Source organism: Microplitis mediator, chromosome 7, assembly GCF_029852145.1.
Source record: "Microplitis mediator isolate UGA2020A chromosome 7, iyMicMedi2.1, whole genome shotgun sequence".
Taxonomy (NCBI): Eukaryota; Metazoa; Arthropoda; class Insecta; order Hymenoptera; family Braconidae; genus Microplitis; species Microplitis mediator.
The window spans coordinates 7,859,331-7,878,834 of NC_079975.1; the positions used below are offsets into that span (position 1 = coordinate 7,859,331).

Here is a 19,504-nt window from a genome sequence, read left to right on the forward strand (position 1 = left end):
TTCTATTAACATAAGTATTTTTGTTTGACATGACATTAATTAAAAATTAAAACTTTGAATAGAAATTTCTATAAAAGAATTTTTTATTATTATCCGCCAAAATAAGAACTTATTTTCATTATTTTGTGTCTATCAAAGTAGCATTTACTCCGTTGGTGGTGTGATCGTTCTAATTCCCAAGGCCAAAAATTTAACACCATGCGTCATGTAACTTTCACCTCGCGGTGGTGAAAATTTTCTCACCAAATCATCCACACCACGCCGCAGGCTCTGAATTTTTTACAGTAGTTAATATCTATAGATATATATTGAAATAATAAATCTTTATAATAACAATGAAACAGTTATTTATTCTCACCATTATTTTTTACACTCAACATAATTCAATGACATTAAATTTATACTGTCAAAATTATTATCATTTTTTTACAAGTATTGCACCGCAGTAATAAAAAATAATAAATTTCATTATTTTTTATTTATTTGGTAAAAAAAAAATCAGCGCATTTCCATCAACGGTTGCTGTCTAAAATAAAATCTTCTACTTTGGCTATTAAATTATTTTCATTTTTAAATTCTATGCAATTTCGAGGTCGAAAAATAAGCAGTCAAAATACCCATCATAAAAATTACATACAATGTAACGTACAATTGGATAATTTTCATTTGAAATTTTGGATTTTCAAATTTAAATCTAGACCCGAAATTTTCTAATAGAACTAGTGCCCATTTCCGAATTACATTCACAGATGTCTGAAAAATCATATAAAAAAATATCAAGTCATCTATTTTATAATAAATAATATCATTTGTACTTTTTTAATAAATGAGTGATAAATTTAAAAAGTCACAACAGAAGACCGTCATAAATTTTAAAAAATCCAGTTTAAAAAAAAATTAAATCATTTAATTTTCATTCATTAAATTGATATTTTTCATTCTCAGTATCATATAAATCCATTTACTTTTTTTAAACATAAATTAAAATAATTATAAAAAAAATATTTATTTTTGTTTCATTTTTAATTAAAAGAATAATAAAAACTTAAAAGTAATTCGCAAATAATATTATTATTCTACAAAGAAAATATCCTCGTAAAAATACGATTAACTTTTAATTGGAATCATTATGATAGTGTTCAAAAAAAATTTTTTATATATGTATATGTATATATATATAGTATAACATATAAACGTCTTTATTGTACACTTTGTTAGATATATATAATAAATATATGGTATTTCAAGCTGTTAAACTGCAGCATGAATTAGTTTTACGCGCTGTTTTATAAAATGCCTTTGACTGTATACTCAAACCTTCGGATTTTTGCACTAAATCATCTAACTTTTCTCCTCTTTGTAATACTGCTTCTAAAGTGTTGTGCTGAAATTAAAAAACAAAATTATTCTTCTTGTACAACAATAGGGTAGAAGTATCACTTGTGACTACTGCTTCAATTTTGGACATTTAATACTGTATTATAATTAATGAAAAAGTATAAAATAAAATTTCCGATTACATACGTTAATATCCCCTGACAAAATATCCCAGGAACAATATATCTCTGACGAAATATAAAAAAAAAAAAAATAGTTTTATTCTTAGATTCGGTTCACTGCGTTTTGGGCCCAAGTCGGAAAATTTCAGGGATGGCCTGCAAGGTCAACCGCTTTCATTTAACGTATTAAAGAAAATGAATGAAAAATTTCCAATTAATTAAGAACATTATTAAAGAATATTAATTAGCTTGTCATCGGGCTGTGTCCGTTTTTCACGGATTTTGTGTGCACGATTTCCTCATGATTTTCCTCATGGTTTGTGCGCGACTTTCTCATGATTTTACGTACAAATTTGTGCATGATTTTTCTCATGATTTCATGTATGATTTTTCTTATGATTTTATGCGTGATTTTTCTCATAATTTTCACATTTTTTTTTTCATTTGTCAGGACAATTCTTCAAACTTTAAATTTCAAATTCTAAGAATAACATATTTAGATTGAAACTTATTTATTAATATGATTGTTAATAGAAATTCTGAACTATTGTGATATTTTGTCAGAGATATTAACGCATGTTACCAAAAATTCCAATGTAACAGTGTGATAAAAATATCTTTCGACACATTTTAAAAATTAATTATGTAATTTTATGTCTTTTACAAATTGATTCTGTTTTTTTTTTTTTTTCCAGAACCTTTGTTTAAATTATCGGTGTCTAAAACTGGTCTTTAAGTCGCCGAAAACGATACCTCTACCCTCTATTACATTATTCAAAAATTAGCTGATTAAATCCGGAGTGAATACGAAGCGGATAATTTTTAATTTATTTAATAAATTTCTCCCTGTAAAAAATTTACCCGAAAAAGGAGTTTATTTTAACATTAAAACTCCAGGTGGGAGTGAGTGCAGATTAAGATAAAATCTACATCACAACACAAAATAAATTCTACTCCGTACGCGGAGTGATTTTTTTTTCAACTCTGGAACTCCGAGTAAATTCAGATTTAAATAAAATTTATATTCACTCCTGATTTTTTACAGTATAAATATTTCCAGTTTAAATGATAACATACAAGTATAATTTTAGTTTCATCCAAATCAGTTTGCATTTTAGTTAATGAGTCAGCCTCACGAGGATTTTGGTACTTTGCGAGATATACGTTGGCTTGTGGAAAATCACAAGTCGGTTCATTCAATGTTGGCCATGAATTTGAAGGATACTTTGCTGCGAATTCATCTAATACTTTTGTAATAAGTGTATGTGAGACTCTGTTAGGATATTCATGATCCGAAATTAAAACGCCAGCTAAGCTGTCACCTCTTACGTAAACATGACACATATATTCTGTAAATAATAATAATATTTTAATAGATAACTTTATCAGTTAGCTCAATTTTAATTACTATGTTTTATAAATATTATAAATAATTAAATAGATTACTTATAATAATTTAATTATTTTTAATCTGTACAAAAATATTATGGTTTATGTTAAAAAAAAATTCCCACTAAATTTTAAGTCCAAATACTTTGGATTTATTTATGAAAATTTTTTAAATATTAATTGCATTTTTTCATATCAGGTTATCATTAATCACAACTTTTATGGAATTGAGAGTTCTGCAAAAGGGTCCATAGTTACTATAACTACTAATAAATTAAATGAACAAATAAAAATTCATGGAATATGGGTGTATCATTTGGGATCCGATTCACAGATACCAGATTGACAAGCTAGAAGCAGTGCAGGTGAAATTTATCAGCCACATCAGATACCGACTCAAACAAAGAGGAATGACCTTGGATCCAGGACAGGGCTATGATTATGTGGGTTACAAGGAGCTGGTTGTCAGGAGGAAGTATCTGATGTTCTGCCATGGGGCGAGTGTTATAAATGGCCAGTTAGATGTCCCGGATCTATTAAATCGATTAAATTTTGTGATACCGGCCGCAAATTTAAATTCATCAAGAACGAGGAGATCCCATATACCGTATTTCGAAAGCAGTGAATGAGTTTGCTTCACAAATTGATATATTCGATGTATCGACAAAGTAAATTAAAAAGTGTGCAAGAAGCATAATCCTGAAGTGATCTGAACTGTTGTGCACAGCGTAATGGTAGTGGTAGTGAACCCTGTATTATTTTATAGTTTCTGATATTTGCCATTTCTTTTGCTGAATTTCTAATTTCTTATTTGTCATTTAAGTGATAGATTCTTTTTCTGTTATATTGTTTTCTGTTTTAATTTATATATAGATTTAGGATAGATTGGGATGGAAATCTGTGCAATAAATTAGTTAGTTAATCTTAGATTATATTATATATTTTACGTTCTATATACACACACTTGTGTAAAATTTTTATAATTGCCGAGTGGCGTTAATAAATAAATAAGTTATTTTGCTACGGAAATTAAATTAAATATTAAAAGTGGGGCAAGTCGACCAATAAATGGATAGTTAAGCTATTTCTTGTATTTTAAAAAAATTTGGAAAATATTTTTACTCATTTCAACTAAAAACAAAAGGAATTATAACCAGTGTGGGTGATCAGTATAAAGGTTTTAAAATGTGTAAATTAACAACTAGATTAGAGTACACACACATATTGCTCACATATATTTGTGTAAATACTTGATAACTTAAAATTTAAACTTTCCGTATGAACTATCAAAAAGACTGACTTCTGTAGAAACTTCGTTAACTCGCTAAAAAATTTTGTGCTGTTGCTTTTGTTTTTATAAATAAATATTATTGTAAAATATACATATGAATACTTTTAAAAAGCCTCTAATATAAATTTATTATATTAATATTGAATTGAAATAAAAAAATTAATATAAATAATAAATAGTTTGCAATTAGGGCATTCATTGAATAGTGAAAAATCCTTGATATACTTTTGAGTAGCCCTAAACCTTTTAGTTCAATGTAATCAATAATGTGTATATTTATAAAAGACCTAGCATTGTTTGATATCTTTAAGGGGAAACGCCACCGGACCTCTTTTTCACACTCAGAAAAATAAACAGAACTGTCTTTGTTGCACTTGAAGAGTAAATGAGAATTTTTAAAAAATTTTTCTCCAAGACGAATTGGAATTATTAAAATTACGAAATTTTTAGCCTTCTGTTAAGGTTTAAAAAAACGATAAAAACTCTCTATTTTAGGTTTCCAGTGTTGACTCTAGTTCTTAAGGGTATTCTCAGACAGTACTCCACAATTTTTTATTTTCACTAGAATAAATTTCATAAATAAGAACGTTTTATAGAATATTAATAAAATATTAATCAAGTAAGCGAATAATAAATATAGTGAAACTTATTAGTTCAATACTTATGTATACTTTAAATGTTTTTGGTTTTTTAACTTGTCAATTTGCATGTTAATAATCTGAAGATCCCGATGGTTGGTTTCTACTAAGACTTTTTTTTTCTAACAGCCTTTTTAATTCTAACTGCTTCATTTTTTCGCTATTGGAATCAATTTCTACTGATTTTTTTTCAAAATAGTTTTAAAATCGCATTCGCGCCGCGCCACTTTTTGAACAGTATTGACAGAAAAAAAAATTATCGGATTTTTTCAGTCAAAAAAAAGAAAGTAAAAATTTTTCGATCTTTGTGACGAAATTCCCTGACTTTTCCCTGATATTTCCAGGTTTTTCAGGTTTACCAGAAATGTGGCCACTATGGTAAATGTAGCAGATATGAGACAATTTATAAATTTTAAATAAGTAAATTAATTAATTAAAATTAAAAAAAAAGAGCGTACTGATTTTTCTAATATTTAAATACGCATTTTTAAATTTTTATTCTTCTTAAATTTTATTTGTCTATTATAAAATTTTAAAAATTGACTCTTGTTAGTTACATTCACACTCATAAATATGAAATATTGAACAAAAAATAAATAAATTACCATACAAATATTACACTTTCAAAATTATTATCCTGAAGTTAGTAGACAGTTAATAATTATCGGATTCTTTTTCTAAAAAATAAATTACAAAAAAACAACAAGTAAAAATACGTATTTGTAGAAAATTAAAAAAACTACAGGTGCAATTTTAGGAAAGACTTTTTTTTTAATAATCTATCGTTTTAAAAAATCAAAAGATTATTAGACGTCAGCTAACTTCAGTATCATTCAAAATTCGTACATTCTTTAGTAAGTTCAGTTAAATTTTTATTTCAACTCTGAAATATATACGATTTTTTTTAAGCTGTCAAATAAATTATTGGCAATTAAATTTCTAAACAATTGAAACAATTATTTATAATTAAAAAAATAATATAAAATTACCTCCTTCTTTGACACTTTGTCTGGATGCAATTTGTGTTCTCTCAGTAATTGTTTTGCTAACAAAACCCATAAATTCTTTGACACTTCCACGTTGAAAATATGAAAACGAATCAACGTCATAGACACATTTCAAAGCTGTCGCTGATGTTGGACCTTTGTACAGTATCGTTAATGCATATAATTTAACCATTTTTATCTAAAAAAAAAAGTAATTAAATATAAATAATTATTTATCCACTAAATTCTAAAATATTATTTTTTAAAAAGTTATAAAAATATAAACAAATACCGTAATATATTAAACTAACAATGTGTCAAATTTTCATATGGATTTTTTGTAAATTTTAAATTATTATTATTATTTTTTTTTTTTTTTTTACAAACAACTGACAGTTGATTTTAAAAATTATATTTGTATGGTTTATTAAAACTGTGTGTGACCAAACCCTAAATTCTACTAATACTTCAGCGGACCATTGACGATTACTCCGATATCTCCAACAATAAAATATTTTACTATTACAGTAAAAAAAAAAAAAAAAAAAACACTAATGCGATTTATCGCCACTTGTCTTTTCTATTTTGTAAAAATAATGACGTGTCCAGTTGACAATAAAATCAAATATTTCTCTAATACCGACAGTAAATTAAAATATTCTCATATTTATCATTCACATGTTAAAAAAAAATTTATATATATATGTAGTATATATTTTCCTTGATGACAACAATCGCCGGGTTATAATAAATAAAAATACTACAACAATTGTAATAAATAGTTTATTAATAAATATGATTTTTGTAAGAAATGTGCATTTTATATATCGTAGATTACAAATTAATACAATTGGAAGACATTGTAAATTTTCAACGACATTACAAGGTAATTATAATGATAATTGTTTCAAATTATTGAGTGTAGGTTACATTTTTATTTATGATACTGAAAAAAGTCGACGTCTATTATTTTTTTGACTTTTTTTCAAAACGATAAATTATAAAAAAAAATTGCACTTAGTTTTTTAAATTTTCTACGTGTGCATATTTTTAGATTTTTTTTTATTACTGAATGTAGCAGACGAGACAATTTATAAATTTAAAATAAATAATTTTAAAAAATAATATTCATAAAAAGAAAGAGCAATAGGCAAGGCTCAGATGTGGAAATCTGGGAAAATCAGCAGCCAAAGGACACCAGGAATTAACATGCAGAGTATGCAGAAAACACGAAGATACATTAGAACATATAAGGGAGTGCGAGGAAACACACAATAAAATAGACCACGTACTATCAAATAAAATCAAAGAAAAATTCATAAAAAGCAAGCAAACAGAACTTTACTCCATTTATTGATAGTTTTAAATTTGTCTGATGTCTGCTACATTCACACTTGTAAAATTAATAAAATTTAAAAAAATGCGAGTACTGATTCTCTATTGATCTAAACACGAATTTTTTAATTTATGTTCTACTTAAATTTTATTTATTTATTCCCAAATTTAAAAAATTCCCACTCGTCAGTGACATTATCACTCATTTCTTTTTTTTTTTTGTGATTAATTTGTAGAAAAAAAATCCAAAAATTGTCTGTCAATTTCAGAATCATTTTTATTTACATTTTTAAATGTAATGAATTATTTTATTTTAACGAGATAATTCTTTAAGTGTCGGCTCTTATCAGAATTATTTTTTTACGATATTGGAGTTAGCATACGTCTAATAATTTTTGGATTTTTTTCAAACCGATAAATTATAAAAAAAAAAATATTTTAGAAAATTGCACCAATGGTTTTTAAAATTTTCTACATATGCACATTTTCAGTTTTCTTTTTTTTGTGACCCATTTGTTGAAAAAAATTCGAAAATTCTTGTCTGTTAACTTCGGATCATAAAATATACAATTATAATTTATGATGTCATTTAATTGATTGTTGTATTAATAAATATAATAATTTTTTAGAGGAACGTGATCCAGGACCAGTGTTTATAAATAAAGATGTCCAAAAATTACTTAAAATACTTACGAGACCGGATTTAAAAAAAATTTACCGACAACGTAAAGACGGTACACCTATAAGTGCTCCTCAGTATAAATTCATGACTGATGAAGAACTTCAGGAAGCTTTTAGAAAAGCCAGAGAAAAAGTTTATGAAAAATTACAAATGCCACCGGTTGTACAAAAACGTAAACCAATAACTGGAATTTTGTCAAAAGATCCCGAAATACAAGGGAATGATACAGCAAAATACGTTTTTACTGATATTACATATGGAGTAAGCAGCGTTGATAGACTAATTGTTGTCAGAGATCCTGAAGGTGTATTAAGACACGCTAATTGGGATGAAAGATTTCGTATGAATCAAACTTATTTTCCTATTGAAGGACGTGAAATAAATCCACCAAAAATGTTTCAAGATGAATATTTAAAAGTATTTTATTTATTATTAATAATTTTTAAATTATACACTGTAAAAAAGTTGCGGAGTGAATGCGGATTAATCTTGTTCGATCACAGAACTGCGTCGGTGATGGTCAGTTGATTGACGAAATGTCAATCCAATTATATCCGCACATGGAAAAATTAAGTCACCGCCCGGGTCATAATATCTAGCCTTATCAAACCCAAGTAAGCCTCACTGAATAAAGAAAGCATTTTGAGCCTCAAATGATTCTCAAAGATCCTCAAGAAGCCTCGATGAGCCTCAAATGAACCTACTACTCGACTATGTAATTTAAATTTGATTAGTATTATTTGAGGCTCTTTGATCACCATTTGAGGTTCATTGAGGCTATTTGAGCATTATTTGAGGCTCATTTATGCTTTTTGGACATCATTTGAGGCTCAAAATGCTTTTTTTACTCAGTGAGGCTGGATTGAGGCTTACTTGGGTTCGATAAGCCTAAATATATGATCCTGAAGTTAGCAGACATTAAACAATTTTTGAATTTTTGTTTTTCAATAAATCAATTGCAAAAAAATAAAATAAAAATATGCACATGTAGAAAATTTTAAAAACTGCAGGTGCAATTTTTTAAAATATTTTTTTTTTATGGTTTATCGTCTAAAAAAAATCCAAAAATTATTAGACGTCTGCTAACTTCAGTATCATTTTTTGGACATCATTTGAGGCTCAAAATGCTTTTTTTTACTCAGTGAGGCTGGATTGAGGCTTACTTGGGTTCGATAAGCCTAAATATTGTGATCCGGGTGGTATCGGTATCGTACGTGAAATCCTATGCACGAAATTTTACACGTCGATTTTATTAATTATTGAACTGACAATCGTTATTATTTTTTAAGTCGATGACGACTGAATTTAGTACTAGAATCTCGGGATACTGAATAATCAACAATGTCTCGAATGTCGAATGCAGAGTGAATTAATGACTCTTTATTTATTTAATCTGGGGGTATGCAAATTGAATACAGTCGAGTCGTGTTATGAGTCCGTCAACTTATATTTCTCTTGAAGACATTCCCCCTCCATGAACTAAGAAAAAAGTTCATTTCAGTCTCTTGATATAAGACTGGAACGTTGATGAGACGAATTAAATGTTATTTTTTAATTAAAATACAAAATGCAATTTTTAATAACATATTTAATAAATATTATTGCTATGATAATCATAGAATCCGTATTATTATAATAAATAGTTAAATAATTAATTATAAATTAATGGACTAATAATTATGGACTTCTCAATCGAGCGGACTCATAACGCGATAATGAAAATAATCACGTACGCTCTTACACACTTGTAAAGTCGGTGACCGACCTAATGAACTTTCGCAATTTGAACTTTGGTAAGTTTGAACTTTGGTAAATTTGAACTTTGGCAATTTGAACTTTTATTTTTGATGATGATGAAAAAAAAAAAAAATTATTTTTGATGAAAGAAATAAATTATTCAAAGTTCAAATTTACCAAAATTTTAATCGCCAAAGTTCAAAGTGAAAAAGTTCAAATTTTCGAAGTTCATTAGGTATGGAACCGTAAAGTCCGGAAAGTATAATCGACTACTGAACAGAAGTTGGGGTACAGGAATTCTTAGAATTATATTTCCCTACATCCCTGTAGGCGGACTCATAACACGACTGTAATTCGAATCTTCAAATTATTCATCAATTTTTGAATTATCCGAGTTTTTGAATTATTCCAAATTCACTCCCGATTTTTTACAGTGTATATGTTACATGTTTTTCCTTATATATTCCATTTGGGATACTTATACCCATGTATCATGTACACTGTAAAAAGTTTGCGGAGTGAACGCGGATTCCAGAGTAAATTCGGAGTGGATGACTATTTATTTCCCCTTGGAGTGAAATTTACTCCGAAGGGAAGTTTATTTTAATATTAAAACTCCGAATCGGAGTAAATGCAGATTTAAATAAAATCTAGTTCACTCCGAAATCACTCACCTGAAAAAAAAATTAACTGTTTACTCAGTATGCGGAGTGATTTTTTAACTCCGAGTGTATTGAGATTTAAATAAAATCCGAATTCACTCCCGATTTTTACAGTGTATGTATTTTAAATTTCAGTTGAATAATTAAATTTTTCTTTAATTTAAGGATTTATTAAAAAGAGAGGAGTATGAATTTGTATTGGATCGCGCATGTTTGCAATATGACCCAGATGATCCTGAATTCCACCGAGTAACATCTGCTGTTTATGAAGCTGTTAATGAAAAGTCCCAATTTAAAAAATTACGATCAACTAGACATTATGGACCAATGGTATTTTATTTAACTTGGAATAAAAATATAGATAATTTATTGTTGGAAAATATAACAAATGGATTAATTGAAGACGCTGCACTATTAGTAAAACTATATAATACAGTAAATCCATCATCTAAAGCTGCTGATATTACCCACGAGGGTGATGATCTTAAATTTATTCAACAGTTTATTGAATTAGAGTCGCCTATTAGAGGCAAATTACAGGCTGCTATTCATGCGTATAAAGAACTTGAAGAAGCGCGTAAAAAAGTTGACCAAGGTGTAAAAGAAGCTCATGGTATTGAATAATTTGTAAATTTTTATAAATAAATATATGTTATAAGTTACGTTTAGTTTATTTTTGTCAAATAATTTAACTACACTTATTACTTTATATATAATTTTAATTTTGCGTATCATGTATTTTATTTATTATTAGATTCTTTTCCTAAGATAATAAATCGTTTTAAATAGAGTTTTTTTTCATATATTTTTTTTTACAATAAAAGTATAAATGATAATTACGCTCGCACTTGAGTTGTGCAAAATTAATTGAGCTAAAATTAGTGGGTGGAATAATTTTTTCTAATAAAATATACTTGTAGTAGTAAATACAGTTAACAAAAAATACTAAGTTGACTTCAATTTATAGTTTAAAATTTTGAAAAGTTACTAAAATATGTAACTTAAACTTTTGGATTATCTCGAATTTGTTTTTATGAATTTTAATTCGATGTCTGTTACATTTTAGTATTTTTTTTTTTTATAATATTTCGTTTCGTAAATTTTTACAATTTAAAGTTTCAATCATATCCATTATTTTAAGGTAAAAGACCTAATACCTAATCAGGGACTAATACCTGCTCTCTCATGTATTTGTTTATTTATTAAATAGGGGAGGGTGGGTCACGACGACCCACTCAAAAATTTGGTAAAAAGTTTTTTTTTCCATTTCCGGTCAAATCATGATATCTCTGATGTTTTAAAGATATTTTAGGCTGATCGGCCATATCTGGGGCATAATGGACAGTCTAAAAAAAAATTGCTACATCAAAAATTTATAGAATAAATATATGTTTAATTGCTAACTTTTGGTCGATTTCGTATGCATTTTATATATTTAAATGTGCACTTTCATACTGTACAAAATCTGGAGTGAATTCGTATCGATTACGGACTTGATTTAAATTTGAATTCACTCCGCCACTCGGAGTTTCGGAGTTTTAAAAACAAAATGGCTCATTGCATTAGGAGTAAGTAGAGAGTTTGTCTTTTCAGCAGAATGATTTTGGATCTGAATTTCATTTAAATCCGTATTTACTCCGATTCGGATTTTTAATATTAAAATAAACTTCCCTTGGGAGTGAATTCCAATGAGGGAATTAAATAAATAATCAGTAATCCGCCCGCATCCACTGCAGATTTTATCCGAAAATTGATTACAATTGCATTTAAATTTCTGTAAACAAGTAACTTTATTTTTCTCTTAGATGCCACGTAGCCAAGCTTTAATTTTGTCGATCTCTGATACTGTCATTTATAAATCTTTCCATAAGTACCCAGATTAAAGTAAGAAACTAAAACTCAAATAACCCAAAATTACAAAAGAGAGCAATAAAAACCCCGTCGGATATTTCTCAAGTATATTTTCCAGTAACTAATGACTGTAAAATCGTAAACTTAATGAAGATAATTATTATTTTTAAAATACTTAGACTTAATCTCTTAGACGCGTCAGGCACAGAGACTTTAAAAGTCTCTTTGTCTACAGACTTTATGGCGCCAGGTATCAGGAATCATTAAAACCCCGGATTTAAAAGAACAATCGCGTCCCTCCCCATGCTACCTCTGCAGAAAAGATTTAAAGTGAGGACTCGACCAATTAAAATCGACCCTCGACTTTCTCCCACTATAAGGAAACCTTCGAACTTGACAAATAGACCACACTTGTGCCTTAGAATTCGTGTCGAGTTGACGTGCGATAAATTTCCTGTAAAATTTTGTGTTTCATACCCGAACCCTATATATTTAGTATATAAAACTGAATATATATTTATTCATTTTCGTTTATTTGAAATAAATAAAAAATAGAAGTGTTAAATTTAAATCGAAAGCTCGAAGTTTTAAGTTTTAAATATAAATTCAAATATTTAAAATAAACGCGCGCTTTGTAAAATCGCGAGTTTAACGCTACCAGTTTTCAAGGAGCGAATTTCAAACCTCTAAGGACAAGAACTAGGCATAAATTATAGTGTAGTAGGTTGTCTAGGTCCAGGGTGAAAGTATAGGTAGTTTGTGTTATTGTTTATCTGTAATAAAGTAGGACTATTACTTTAATCAAATGAATACTAAAGAAAAGGAAAAATATATTGAAGAGTTTGATTTTCCACACTGTGATGAATCTTCAAAATATGAAAAAGTCGCTAAAATTGGACAGGGTACCTTTGGGTATGTAAAAATAATTATTTGCTCTAAAACATGTATTTTTAAGGTTATAATTTGATAAATTATTATGTTCATATTTGTTATTAATCATATATTATTACAGTTAGATATTTATAATAAATATTTTTTTTTGTTTCATAAATCAGAGAGGTATTCAAAGCTAGGGATAAAAAGAACAATAAGAAATTTGTAGCCATGAAAAAAGTTCTCATGGACAATGAAAAAGAAGGGGTAAATATATTAATATTTTTTTAAATTTATAAATTTTAAAAATTGACAAGTGTCAGCTTAAGATTTTAATGAGTGTCAATGTAGCAGACATGAGACAGTTTATTAATTTTAAATAAATTAATTAATTGATTAAAATCATGAAATTTAAAAAAACGTGCGTACGGATTTTTCAAATATAAAATACGCATTTTTTGAATTTTTATTCTAGTTAAATTTTATGAGTGAATGTAGCGAACATGACGACTTATAAAGTTTGAATAAATAAAATAATCAAGGGTTTTTTTGAGACAGTGCTCCGAATTTTTTAAAATTATGAAATGACTTTCAACTCATAACCGCAATAAAATTATGATATTGAAGATAGCCGACGTCTAATAACTTTTGGATTTTCTTTAAGACCGTGAATTTGAAAAAAAAAAAAATTTGAAAAAATAGCACCTGTAGTTTTTAAAATTTTCTACATGTGCATATTTTTATTTTTATTTTTTTGTAATTTATTTGTTGAAAAAAAAATCCAAAAATTTTTAATTGTCTGCTAACTTCAGGATTATTTAGAATTTTAATAATTAAATAAAAAAAAAAATTAAAACCTTTGGAAAAAAGACAATTTCGCTGAGATATAGAGTTTTTAAAAAATTACTTACAGTCATCAATTAGGAGTTGAACGAAATTTGTTGAATAAATTTTAGCCTACAAAATTTGAAAGTTCTAATTATAAAATTAATATGAAGATTTTACTGAAATTTATTTTACAAATTTCGTTCAACTCTAAATTGATATCAATTGCAAGTAATTTTTTTCAAAATTCATGCCTCGAAAATTGTCCTTTTTTCAATTAATGGTTTAATTTTTTCTAATTAATTAATTATACGCTTATGACCGTTGAAAGTCATTGAAAATTTTAAAAAAGTAGGGGCACTGTCTGCTAATGGCCTTAAAATAGATAAATAATTTTTATTTGATCCTAGAGCCGTAGCTCCCTAAGGACCATCAATTTAAAAGTTACATTATTTATACATATACGTACATCATTCTTTTCAAAATTACAATAGGTATATTTATTAGTTAATTAGTTCATCATTTAATTAATTATTAGTTGGTAATCAATAACTACATATATTAATTGCAGTCATCAAATATTAGGTATTAGATATTGGATATTAAATATTAAACATTAAACATTAAACATTAAGCATCAGGCATCTAATTACCGTTAATTAATAATTATTTAATTTTCAATCACTAAGTACTCATCGATTAATTTTATTATTACTATTGCTATTATCATTAACTATTATTATTATTATTAATTCTGTTAAACATCCTTTTCAAAGAAATAGTTATAACACGCAGATCTGAATTCTTCAAAATTGTTTAATGTTGTTATATCAGCTGGCAAATAATTCCAGATATGTATGCCGTGCACTAAAAAAGATTTCTCATACATTGTTGAATTAGTTCTAGGTAATCTTAAATAATCTTGCCTAATGTCACCTCTACGTAGTGTAACTGGCAGTAATTATAAATTTCAACCGAATAATTGTCGATAGTCCATACGAATTTCTTTATAAAATAAACATGTAATAAAAAAATCTCTCCTTGTATTAAGTTTAAGCCAACAGTCTTCTATAATATGCTGTTACGTGCTCAAATCTAGATATTTTATATATAAATCGAACACATGCGTTCATTTTTCTTTGTAATTTAGTCTGTAATCTACTTGTAATATTTGTAAATGCAGCGCAACAGTAATCAAAGATCGGGAAGACCAGGGTGGTAATTAATTTAATACGTTTAATAAAATAAGGAAATTGAAGTGTGCCGTCAACTGATCCCAACAATTTTATACCACGACAAGTGATCCCTACAAATTGATCCCACCGACATCTGATCCCATCAACAATTGATTTATCAGTTGTCTGTGGGATCAATTATCGTGTGGTTAATTGTCGGGGATCAGTTGTCATGAAACCTGAAATTTAAAAAATGCGCGTAGTGATATTTAAATTATTTAGATACTCTTTTTTAAATTTGTATTCTACTCAGAAATTGGTTATTCCGAAATTCAAGAAATTAACAGCTGTCAGCTACATTCACACTCATTACATTCGTTTATTTTAAAATTTTAAAAATTTTCTACTGTCAACTATATTTACACTCATATTTTAATCAGTGTAATTGTAGTAGACATGAGACAATTTATAAATTTTAAATAAATTAATTAAAATAATGAAATTTAAAAAAATGCGCGCGCTGATTTTTCAATTATCCAAATACGCATTTTATTATTTTTATTTCACTTACATTTTATTTATTTATAAAATTAAAAAAATTTACAATTGTCAGCTACATTGACACTCATATATTTTAATGTACTTAAATGTTTTTTTTCTTTTGTTTACAGTTTCCAATCACTGCCTTAAGAGAGATTAGAATATTGCAATTGCTCAAGCATGAAAATGTTGTTAATCTTATCGAAATTTGTCGTACTAAAGCTACTCAATATAATCGTTATCGTTCCACGTTTTACCTCGTTTTTGATTTCTGTGAGCATGATCTTGCTGGCCTCCTCTCAAATGTAAATGTTAAATTTAGTTTAGGTGAAATTAAAAAAGTAATGCAACAGTTATTAAACGGCCTGTACTACATTCACAGTAATAAGGTATTTATTTTTTTATTTTTAAATAATTTCATTTTATTCCGCTAAAAGTAGCAGACACCCGAATATTTTAATCCTTTTTTTTTAACAAGTGACTTGTGATTAAAAAAGTACTTTTGAAAATAAGCAGAAAAAAATTTCTAACATCTTGACATTAATTTTATAAATTTTTTAAAAATATTTTACTTGTTCTTTAAAATAAAGGATTTTTTTAACTCTGCTACTTTTGATATTATACTTTTATAGATTTTTACTAATTAAATTTTATTGTTTAGATTTTACACAGAGATATGAAAGCAGCGAATGTTCTCATTACAAAAAATGGAATATTAAAACTCGCTGATTTCGGGTTAGCGAGAGCATTCAGTGTAAGCAAACCTGGACAAGCAAACCGATACACCAACCGTGTAGTAACACTCTGGTATAGGCCACCTGAATTACTTCTTGGAGATCGAAATTATGGACCCCCAGTTGATTTGTGGGGAGCTGGATGCATTATGGCAGAAATGTGGACTAGGTATTGTTTGAATTATTTTTTATTTAAATTTTTTACAGTTATTTTGTCCTCGAGTAAAATGTTACAGTAAAGTAAAAGCACTAGGGGTGTGCGAATAGCGTTCGAAATTCGAATCGAATATTCGAATTATTCGATAGTTTCGAAAATTTTCGAATAATTCGAAAATTTTTGAATTATTCGATCATTTTTAAACTATTTGAATTTGTTGCACAATTCGAATCCTTTGGATAGTTTATTTCTATTCTGAAGTTTCAGTATAATTCAAAATTTTCGAGTCATTTTTGAATTTTTTATATAATGAAATGATTTCTGTGAATAGGAAATTTTTCTCTTCAGCAGATTGATCTCGGAGTGTTGCTGATTTTATTTAATCCGCGTTCACTCCACAAATTTTTTACAGTGTATAAAGTATAATAATTATCAATTTCATTGAACTTTAATGCTACCGTAGAGATCATTAACATTTTTTTTAAATTGAAGTGTTAGGCAGTTCTAAATTTGCATTTAGAAGTTTAATTTTCTTGATTACTTTTTGATGAAGTTTTGAAATAAAACAATAAAAAAATTCCACAATAGTTTGTCATAAATTTTTGTCCGGAAATTTTAAATCATTTGATTCTTAAATTAATATGGGATATAATGACAACAATAAAATAAACGACGTTATGAACCAAAAATCATAAACTTCCAGATAATTTGAAAATTCATGAATTATTAGATTAAAATTCGTGTCAATTAGTTCGTAAATTCGAATACTCACACACCTCTAAAAAGCACCAATTATTGACACTATAGGAGACGATTATGATTTCATTTGGGCTCATTAATGTTAAAGTAAGACAGTAGCCGCACGGAATCCGATTTTCAATATTAAATGAAAATTGTTGTTTATGGAGTTAAAGTTCCTGGAGTCGATACTTTTTTCAGAAATTTCCTCCTCTTTAAAGATCTTTTTTTAGATTTTCGATATCGCTTATAGTTATTGAGTTATTAACAAAAAGCTAAGATTTTTTATTTTGGTTATGTTTTTTGGTAATAACAAATTGAAATTTTAATTAATAAAGAAAAACAATAAAAACATCTTGCTCAAAATTTGATTCCGCATCTAATGAGCTACAACTCATATTTTTGCCACAATTATAAAGATTTTTTCCGCCAAATTCACACAGGATTTTTACAAAATTCTTCGTTACTATGTAACATAGTAATGGTTATCATTCTAGCATAGGAATCAGATCTCTTCTTTTCTCTCCGTGTAGATACGAACATCACTCCATATTATAAAAAATTAGGATGGCTACATTAAAAACAAGGCGTGAACTATTCTATTGTTGTTAAATATATCAGACAATTCATACGGGTTACATGGCTTTATTTCGTCATGAAATTTATATTTTAGAGCCAAAACTACCAAGAGGTGATATACGAAAAGATTTATTAGCAATACCAAATTGTCGTACTGCTAAATATGATAAATCGTTTACTGTATGTGCAATAAGGACATGGAATAACTTACCAGTCAATTGTACAAATAAATTAACATTTAAAGAGTTCCGTGTGTCGTGCTTTGAACATTTTTTAAGTATTAATCTAAGAGACCCAGTATCTGATCAGGTACTAGTTCCTTGATCAGGTACTGGGTCTCTTACCTTACTAGCTTATTTGATGATATTGAATTATAATTTTATACTATCTTGTATTATGCTATTGTATTATATTGTATTTTATATGGATGGCTGCAAGAAGCTTAGACTTCATAGCCAAATAAATAAATATTAATAATAATAATACGGCTGCCCAATTTCAAAACACAGTAACTGACAAAAATAAAATTTTTGAAATTTGCATCGAATCATGTTTACAAGACTCCACTGGAACTAAAAATACTAAAAAATCGATTTCAAAAAATTTGTTAATTACTGTGTTTTGAAATTGGGCAGCCGAATAATATACTAGATATGGAATTAATTTTTAGATGAAAAAAAAATTTTTAAACTACTTTTTTTTTTTTGCATAAATGGAGGATTTTCTAAAACTGAGTCAAACAATTTGCTAATTAGAACCTCAAAATGCTGATCATTTATAAATAATTAATTTATTATATTAAAAAAAAAAATCATAATTAACATTAATTATAAAATAAATTGTTAATAATTTAAAACATTATTTGTTAAAGGTCTCCAATAATGCAAGGTAATACCGAACAACAACAACTCACTTTGATATCACAATTATGCGGTTCGATAACAACAGAAGTTTGGCCAGGTGTTGAAAGTCTCGATTTATTTAACAAAATGGATTTACCCAAAGGACAAAAAAGAAAAGTAAATAAAATAATCTAGATTTACTACACTAAAAAATCGGGAGTAAATCCGGACTGGTTACATATTTTATTTAAATAAATAAACAGTCATCCTTCGGATTTAATCTGCAAATTTTTGACTAAATATTTAATATAAAATGATTAACATAATTTATTATTATTTAAGGTGAAAGAAAGGCTGAAGCCATACGTAAAAGATGCGTACGCCTGTGATTTATTAGATAAACTTCTTATTCTCGATCCAAGCAAACGATACGACTCCGACTCAGCTTTAAATCACGATTTTTTTTGGACCGATCCAATGCCCTGTGATCTTAGTAAAATGTTGGCCCAACATACCCAGAGCATGTTTGAATACTTGGCGCCACCACGAAGACCCGGACACATGCGTCATCCCCATCATCAAGTTCCTGGTGGCGCAGCCAGACCAACAACGAGTGTAACTGACAGTGGTTATCAAGATCGAGTTTTTTAAATCATTTATCGATATTGTGTTACTCATAGCAATATTATTATGTGACTGAAGTATAGATAAAAAACTTCAATTTTATTAATTATCCAAATATTTATCGTATTTTTTCAATAGCAATACATATTTTTTGTATTAATTATTGTGCGTGAGTGTGTACAATGTACACTTTAAATGACTGAAAATTTAAATAAAAAAACAAATTTTTTAAATAAAAAACTTTTGGTGATTTTCATATTTATTATGAAAAAATATAATTTTTAATTTAAATTTATTTGACAATGATAATTAATTAATTTTTTACTTTTTAATTACATAAATCTTCA

General features: G+C 27.4%; 3 protein-coding genes across 4 annotated transcripts; 2 read left to right on the forward strand and 1 right to left on the reverse strand.

Annotated features, from left to right (window-relative positions):
• Positions 1 to 489: 489 nt before the first annotated feature.
• On the reverse strand, positions 490 to 6,317 carry LOC130670945 (synaptobrevin homolog YKT6). Of its 2 annotated transcripts, none has more exons than XM_057474588.1 (4): positions 6,115 to 6,317; positions 5,807 to 6,002; positions 2,577 to 2,848; positions 490 to 1,384 (listed from the first exon to the last, which is right to left on the reverse strand). In XM_057474588.1, exons 2-4 carry the CDS (start codon positions 5,994 to 5,996, stop codon positions 1,244 to 1,246), a joined length of 603 nt encoding a protein of 200 aa, XP_057330571.1. In that variant the 5' UTR covers positions 5,997 to 6,002; positions 6,115 to 6,317; the 3' UTR covers positions 490 to 1,243. The 2 variants fall into 2 exon arrangements, with proteins under 2 accessions (XP_057330571.1, XP_057330570.1); XM_057474587.1 differs by having other exon boundaries at positions 6,096 to 6,317.
• A 183-nt stretch (positions 6,318 to 6,500) lies between these two features.
• LOC130670944 (28S ribosomal protein S22, mitochondrial) lies at positions 6,501 to 10,881 on the forward strand. The gene is made up of 3 exons (XM_057474586.1): positions 6,501 to 6,689; positions 7,768 to 8,237; positions 10,385 to 10,881. The coding sequence occupies exons 1-3, from the start codon at positions 6,599 to 6,601 to the stop codon at positions 10,841 to 10,843; spliced, it is 1,020 nt and encodes a 339-aa protein (XP_057330569.1). The 5' UTR covers positions 6,501 to 6,598; the 3' UTR covers positions 10,844 to 10,881.
• A 1,884-nt stretch (positions 10,882 to 12,765) lies between these two features.
• LOC130671180 (cyclin-dependent kinase 9) lies at positions 12,766 to 19,423 on the forward strand. The gene is made up of 6 exons (XM_057474912.1): positions 12,766 to 12,982; positions 13,126 to 13,210; positions 15,615 to 15,872; positions 16,145 to 16,386; positions 18,563 to 18,710; positions 18,876 to 19,423. The coding sequence occupies exons 1-6, from the start codon at positions 12,876 to 12,878 to the stop codon at positions 19,182 to 19,184; spliced, it is 1,149 nt and encodes a 382-aa protein (XP_057330895.1). The 5' UTR covers positions 12,766 to 12,875; the 3' UTR covers positions 19,185 to 19,423.
• The last annotated feature ends 81 nt before the right edge of the window (positions 19,424 to 19,504 follow it).

Bases quoted from the DNA above. Each gene is read 5' to 3' on its own strand.
- LOC130670945 (XM_057474588.1), bottom strand. From the start codon at position 5,996: ATGGTTAAATTATATGCATTAACGATACTGTACAAAGGTCCAACATCA. The intron at 2,849-5,806 runs GTAATTTTATAT...TATTATTTACAG, and splicing joins ACAAAGTGTCAAAGAAGGAG to AATATATGTGTCATGTTTAC. The intron at 1,385-2,576 runs GTATGTTATCAT...TTTTAATTTCAG, and splicing joins ATGAAACTAAAATTATACTT to CACAACACTTTAGAAGCAGT.
- LOC130670944 (XM_057474586.1), top strand. From the start codon at position 6,599: ATGATTTTTGTAAGAAATGTGCATTTTATATATCGTAGATTACAAATT. The intron at 6,690-7,767 runs GTAATTATAATG...ATAATTTTTTAG, and splicing joins ATTTTCAACGACATTACAAG to AGGAACGTGATCCAGGACCA. The intron at 8,238-10,384 runs GTATTTTATTTA...CTTTAATTTAAG, and splicing joins TTCAAGATGAATATTTAAAA to GATTTATTAAAAAGAGAGGA.
- LOC130671180 (XM_057474912.1), top strand. From the start codon at position 12,876: ATGAATACTAAAGAAAAGGAAAAATATATTGAAGAGTTTGATTTTCCA. The intron at 12,983-13,125 runs GTATGTAAAAAT...TTCATAAATCAG, and splicing joins ATTGGACAGGGTACCTTTGG to AGAGGTATTCAAAGCTAGGG. The intron at 13,211-15,614 runs GTAAATATATTA...TTTTGTTTACAG, and splicing joins TGGACAATGAAAAAGAAGGG to TTTCCAATCACTGCCTTAAG.